Below are 7500 nucleotides of genomic sequence, written 5' to 3'. Positions count from 1 at the left end.
CTTAGTTACATTTACATTCTAATTAAAAACGTTTTGTTCCTCTGACAGGTTATAATAAAATGAAATGATAAAATTATTATTCCCTATAGCGCATTATTCTGTTATTTCAGCTTCATTTGGATGTGAAATATCGCTCTTGAAATTAGAAATAACTCTGTTTGTAATCAATGTACCGTTTCTGCTGCTAAGAAACTATTTCATAACTTGAAAGAATTACATTGTGTTGTACACGCCTATGACGTGCCAAAGTTCATAGTTCTCTTGCTCAGCTGCCACTAAAACTTAAACCAGCACGAAATTTTAATTTATTCATTTTATTGAATACGTTCTTGTTACCCCCAAGCGTTAGTTCGAGTGTGTTGTGTATTTTGTACTGATTAATCATAAAAATTGGTAACAACGTTAGTGGAGGGATTTTGCCGAGGCCGTGAATACTTGTTATTTGTGGCTAGATACATACCTGTCATTTGCTATGAGTACACTATGAGTTCAATTCAAATTGTCAATATAATTGAAAGAATTTTAATGATCCTCCTTAAACATGACGAGCTCTTTCATGTTTAAAGCAAGTTTGATGTTCTTCGCTGTTACATTTTTAATCACACGTACCTTCTCTGCACCATCAGACGGCAATCTAACGATCGGACTGATCCTGCCGTACAAAGTTGGGTCGCCTGACGTCCCTCCCGGCAACCGTTATGCGTCCGCCTTGAAAATAGCGGTGGATAGAATCAACAGAGATCCGACTCTTTTACCCGGAATAACACTCAGCTTCATTTGGGACGATTCCGAGTGTTTGGAGGAATTGTCAATCCAAGCTGTTATTGAACAGTGGGAGAAGAGAGTGGATGGTTTTATTGGGTTTGGTTGTGGATGTTCAACCCAAGCACGCATGGCTGCTGCGTTGAATTTGCCAGTCATTTCTCATGTAAGTACAAGTACACAGTGCACAGTCATGTAAATTTGTCAATAGAGGTCGAGACACCACAAGATGTAGTCGGTCTTGAAGTTCGATCTTAAAAAAACTAAACTTCCCAAATTTTAACGGTAGAAACGTCATACCACGCATTTATTTTTTTATGCTTTAGAGTTATGACTGCCTTGCTTATTTGCTTAAGCTCGTTTTATAGGGTAAAAACATTTAAAATTCTAAAATGGACAATTGCCCTTCCTTCGTTTTCTCTTGAAGCATTTATATGATAAGCAAATGAGAAGACTCGGCACAAAAACGTCAGTCAGCCACTTGACAGGCTTGGTTAAACATTTGCACCATGAAAAGATGAAAAACAAACAGTACAGGAACTGTTAAAAGCAATAATACTACTTCAGCTTCCACTTATTTAAACTCAGCATTTCGCAAACTAATAAATCAAAAATCCAGTCTGTCACCATCAGCACTGAATAAACCTACAAGGGGTCACTAGTACTATTTCCGAAAGAAAAAAAAAGATTTTTTGTTTCTTGTTTTGGTTCACTTGCACCTGCTACGTCATACAGAATCAATCAATTTATTTTCGTGCAAACTTGTGACAGTGATGCATGCAATTAACGATTTGTCATCCGTGAAATTTTTTCTTGAAACCACCAACTGACAGTCCGGGGTTTTTGTATGTTGTTGCTTGGGTCCGAAATGCATGCACCTTCTGTGGGTAATTTGCATTTTGGTCTCGCAAGGGAAACTTAAAAAAACAAAACAAAACAAAACAAAAATCTCAATTAAATTTAGTATTCGCTATTTCCTGTACAACAATTTTTTAAAATGCCTATGGGATATTTTGGAATATATTTTCCCCTTGTAAGTCAACGTATACTAGGTGACAAATCTAAAATCATCGCCGGTCATTTTTTATTTCAAAGAATAGACGGTTCACAGACTTCTGTTTTCTCGTTTGTACTTTATTTGATGAACGCTTGGCGAAGTGGCATGAATTGTTAGGTTAAGCACCGGTAGATGGGGAAGGCGGCGGCCACTCCTTTGCGCTGCTTTACTCGGCCCGCTTCGTTCCCCTGCTTTTTGTAACAGCTTTCGTCGAAAATATATAGAAGCTGCAAACAGCTGATGGTCACCCATCAAGTTCATAACCCTGCCCAGTTACTTACATGTCGTTCTGCTGTTCGATTCTTAATTTGTTGTCATTTTATCTGCCATATACAGATGTGCACGTCCAACGCTGTTTCCGACAAAGAGCTCTATCCGACTTTCGCACGAACTATCTTCGGTGACAACAGCATCAGCCCTTCTGTACTGGCTATTTTGAAGTACTTTAACTGGAACCGGGTGGGGATTATCAGCGAAGATGCGGATACCTGGGAATCAAGGGGAGACTTTCTGGTGTCTTATTTGAAGTCTCAAGGGAAGATTGTGTCTCTGCAGGAGAAAGTTAAGTTTCACTGGTTATACAAACCAAAGACTGATGGAGAGCATTTTCAACAAGTTTTGATGAAAATGAAGACCAAAGCAAGAAGTATGTTCATGACAAAATCTAGGCCAAACGTTGAACTTTTCATGAGACGAACTAAACTTAGTGAGTTAATTTCATTAAAAATTCGACGCCTGGCTCAGTTAAGATCGTCTGAAAGAGTTTGGATCGTCAAACACGTTCTATCCGTCTGCTTCAGACGTCCGAAATCGTCTTCGGGACAACATAACTGATAGTTTTAAAATTAGGTTAAGTATGATAATATATATTTAGTCTTTCTTGGAGAATATTGCTTTTTGGTCGGAATCAGTTGATTGGTTTGACGCGTCCTAAGTTCGTCGTCTGACCCAACAGAAGATCTTAAATTGATTTAGGTCGACCGAAATTAGAGTTTGGTTCTTCTCATGAAAAGTTCGAAGTTTGGCCTAGGCGTTGGTGTTGTATTGCAAACCACTGATCGCACTAAAAATCAGTCGATAAAATGGTGGTGATTTATTTTCTTTGACCGATAAAGCCTGTAAAAAGATGGCAAATTAACATTCCCTATACCTATCTCTCTTATGTGCTCCGATCAACTACAATCCCGGACAAACTGTACTTGGGAACTCAACAGCAGTTCATTTTGATCTTTTTTAAAAAAGTGGTTTTCCTTTTTGCTGAATACGCCTCATTAGGGGGTCAGGGGGCTGGGAAAGGAACGAAAAAGAGGTAAAACTAGTAGCCTTCCCAACATTTTTGACAATGATAATTGTAGTCTTAAAGCCAAAATGGTATCTATATTAACGGTTGACTAGCACCAACGGTAAACTAGCAAAAGTACCAAAAATATATTTTCGTTGCAAAAATATATACAGTCAAGGTATTCTTGTGACCTTCCATAATGGATGTTCCAGCCTTAAGAGAAGATTTCCACTGTCGCGTAATTTTTACGTGCGTAAATAAAATAGAGGCAAATGTATGGAAGGTTGTGCGTACGCGTAAAAGTTGAGCCTCCTAAACTTTTACTTTTACACGCGGCCTTTCAAATAGTTTTTCTATTTCCTTTACGCGCCTAAAATTTACGTGCGTACGCAAGTAAAATTACGCCACAGTGGAAATCCATTTTGCCATGTCACGCTATTTGCTATCGTTTTTTAAAATAGCTAAAACTTTTTTTGCATCAGTTGAATTCCTAAAATAATTGTCCAGTTTTGGTATTTAAGGCTTCTTAATGTTCTGCATTAAAACTGTATCCCGTCGTTTGTGGCAAGGGATGGTAAGGATAGACATGGATTGAAACCAACTTTTTTCAAGTTTTAATTCTATGCTTGCAAAAATCACCAAAAAATACTATTAAAGAAAGTTACCAATTTGTTTCAAATTGGCCTTTTCCACATAAAAAGTCAAATTTGCCAATTTCATCACGAAACAGGTTTGTAACGTGAAAACAAGGAATTCCAATGTTTAATGTTAATGATTAGATCTTCCTGATGAAATTTGTTTGAGACCTTCTTTATAGCTCCACAAGAGCATTTTGTGTATACTTAAGCATATATAGGCACCAAGTGAGGCCTTCAGCACGAAATTGTTCTAAGACAGCAATATCCTCGTGACATAGTCCATATATTAAGTAATAGACCACACTTTCTATGGGTTTACCGGCGTGATAACCCACTTGGGATGTTGGGAGAAAACTTGAAAAGCTTGTAAATCATGAGCCGAAGGCGGGTGATTTACAAGCTCTTCGAGTGTTCTCCCAACATCCTAAGTGGGATATCACGCCGGTAAACCCTTAGAAAATGTGGTCTATTGCCTTTATAAAATAACTTTAAGTAAACTATAGCGAGTTTACCGGCACAATAAACCATAGGTTTTTAACCAATCAGATCGCGCGTGCTATCAGTTGGTTATTTTATAAAGTGCAAGAAAATCGGTAAAAAGTTAAACCGTCCATAAGTTTTTCCCGCCCCCTTTCTCATAGTAGTTTCTGTTGTTTATTGTAGTTATCATTCTTTCCATGGAGCGCCGTCTCATACGTGAGGGGATGTACTATGCCAGTAAACTGGGCATGAACAATGGAGATTATGCGTTCATCGCGTTCCAGTTGAATCCCCTCTCGGTTCAAAGTTTTTTTAAACAACCTGAACTGTGGTTTATCGGTGAATTCAAAGCCACCCGCGATTTAAGCAAAGACGAGGAAAGGGAATTTTACGACGCTTTTAAATCTGTGTTATTACTGGTAGTCAACACGCAGCAGATTGATAAGTACAACACGTTTGTGAACGAAGTGAAACACAAGATGTCGGATCCCCCTTTCTGTAGCCAAGCCTACGTGGGCTCAACGAAAGTGGGAAATTATACAATAAAGCACTTCAACCGGAAGGTAAGTATATGACTTTGTTCAAAACATATAAACGTATCGATGCTTTTTACCAACCTCCTACCTGTAGGAGGCAGCGAAGCCGAGCGATTAGAGCGCTGGACTTGTAGTTCGGAGGCCCCGAGGTCAAGTCCCGCCCTGACCGCTAGCTGGATTTGTTCACGGTAGTCACGAGTTCAAATCCTCGGCCACGCTTGTAAATAACCAACTGGTCTGCCTCTAACCGTGTTGAGTTTCATTTGAATTATTTGTTTCAGGCATTTGCTCGGCCCCACTAGCATCAGTGCTATAAATACTGCCGAGAGTAACAAAAGAAAATTATAAGAATAATAATATTAATACTACTACTACTACTAATAATAATAATAATACGAAAATAATATAATACTAAGAAAACTTGGTTGAGGTTTTGCAACTTCTGAAGTTTTTCATTCAAAACGATCTCCTATTTATCGTGTTCAGAAGAAGTTGACCACATAAGTTAGTTTGGTGAACGGTGCAGACCTGAATTTAATGAATCAATCAGAATTTGATGCAAATGCCTGTGGTCGGCAAAAAAGCGCGAAATTTGGTTAAAACCTGTGATTCGCTCGTCCAAAATTTAGTGAAAGCTTATAAACAAATAATGGATGAGGTTTTAGTGATATCCGGAATAATAAAGGTCGAGGTAGGTGTTCGGCTCGGCTGATAACTCTTACCGAGACCTTGATTATTAGGGATATCACAAAAATCGAATCTAATAATTGTTTCGTTATACATTGCTTTGAAGAAAATAACGGCCAACACACCGTCGCATGGAACCTGAATTGGTATTGTTTTTGGAAATCATGTATTTACGCTCGCAACCTACAGATCAGTCAGTTTTCTGCTAGTAGATAACTAACTAATCTGCAGCTTGCGCTGATTTCCAAAATTAGCTGTAGGCTCTTAGCCAAGACAGATAGTGATTACAATGTATATCAATAAAGAGAATACAAGGGAATCTAATGTTCAATGTTTGTCTAATATCTGACATAGATACGGCTTTACTTAACGATAAAAAGAAGTTTACTGAATACTACAAAATTATCCCATAAGTAACATTATATTTAGGTCCCTTAATGAAACAAAGTTCTTCCCTAGGCTCCGATCGTAACAGCCTACCTGTATGATGCAACATACCTGTACGCCATTGGAGTCAACCGTACACTCGCCCAAGGAGGGAACGCTACAAATGGTCGAGCGGTTATGAAGAATTTATTTGGACGCCAGTTTTCCAGTACGTGAAAACTTGAATTAGATTGGATTAGAGTTTAATTTTAACTAGTTGCTTATTCTTGTCACGTTCTTTCATCAGATCAAGTTTCTCCCTTATTCAGAGAATTCAGTCTCTCTCCCTCTTTTTTTTTTAGGTATTCTTGGGTATGATGTATTTTTGGACGAACAAGGGGATGTCCAGCAAAACCTTACTGTGATGACACTCAGTGATAACGTCGGTAAGACAAAAGGGTGTAATTCAAATGATGGCATATTTTTCCAACTTGAGTCTCGGTTTTCGTTTCCTTGGCTTCTCAAATAGTTTGTTGATATTGTGAATATTATCAAATAGTTACACTGCAAATAGAAGAGCGACCTCTTGAACAGGCGCTCCAGGGGACTTAGATGACCGCGAGCACGCTCAATCTGAATGACTGGTCTTTGTATCATCATGTGATGATTTTTTAACATTGGGGTTGTTAAAATGATGTGCACGCACGAGGAAGAGTAAAAAAGCAGCAGCAAAATTGGCTTAGTATTATAGTTTTTTTTAGTCCGTTAAACTGACGACAGAGCATGACTCGTACGACCCCAATGCGGAAATATTGCAGTCTAAAACTCACGTTTTAAGGTGGCTCGATACAGTTTTTCTGGGTCAATACCTCCCAAGTTTGAGCATAAACTACGTCGCCATAAGCAAAGATTTGGAAAAATTGCCACCACAGTTATATTAGACAAAGATGAAAATTTGTTATGATTAGGGTTCCAATGACATCGGAGTTGTCATAGCAACGAAATGACGCTATTACCTATTATACCTGCAGCTGTATTTTTCGGCACTTGGAACTGTTCTTTCAAAATCATTCCGACAGCGGCCTCGGTGTTTGTGAAGTTTAAGCGAAAATGGTAAGAGCGTTATCGAGATATTTTGGGATGAAGTTTTTTTGGTTAGAAACACAATAAAAAATGGACAATCTTGATGTTTGGCCGTTATCTGTAGAAAACGAAGCGCTTTTGACATGCAATTTCACCTCAGAGTAGTTTCAATCTTTTAAGAGCGTGTGTAAAAGATCATGGAGATAGCTCCAGCCGATTGCTAGAGAGAGGGGTTTGATTAGTATGTATCGAGGCCCTTCTGTCACGGTTTTGTAAACATTTTGGTCTTCTTTAACAAATTAGCGAATAATTTTCAAACCGCTCGATAGATTTTTTAAAAATTATAAGATTGTTGAGATTAACTTTCCTTTTATATGACCTTTTATTTTCAAGATTATTGATGTATTGTAAGGCAGTAAAATAAGGGCTACAATTCGTTTTTTTTTTTATCGGAAGTTTCGTCATTACAAGTGAAAGCCTCTCATTATTTAAGGTATTGTCTCCAAGTTTCATTTTCACGTGAACAGCAGTAACTAACAATGCATTTGAAATATGCAAAAATGCTAGCTTTTGTTGTGCACGAAAATATAAAACTTGGAGACAATACCC

At 38.1% G+C, this 7500-nt stretch overlaps 1 protein-coding gene across 1 annotated transcript in view; it reads left to right on the top strand.

The window, feature by feature from the left end:
* LOC140941554 (atrial natriuretic peptide receptor 1-like) overlaps positions 1-7500 on the top strand; it is a 51220-nt gene that overhangs the window by 14149 nt on the left and 29571 nt on the right. The window contains exons 7-11 of the mRNA XM_073390578.1: positions 627-928; positions 2156-2465; positions 4403-4782; positions 5902-6037; positions 6171-6254. Of these exons, the coding sequence (XP_073246679.1) occupies positions 627-928; positions 2156-2465; positions 4403-4782; positions 5902-6037; positions 6171-6254 (1212 nt within the window). The remainder of the gene's footprint in view (positions 1-626; positions 929-2155; positions 2466-4402; positions 4783-5901; positions 6038-6170; positions 6255-7500) is intronic.

Source organism: Porites lutea, chromosome 6, assembly GCF_958299795.1.
Source record: "Porites lutea chromosome 6, jaPorLute2.1, whole genome shotgun sequence".
In the NCBI taxonomy this organism is placed as follows: domain Eukaryota; kingdom Metazoa; phylum Cnidaria; class Anthozoa; order Scleractinia; family Poritidae; genus Porites; species Porites lutea.
Note: the sequence above shows the minus strand (reverse complement) of the source record. Positions and strands in the feature narration are given on the sequence as shown.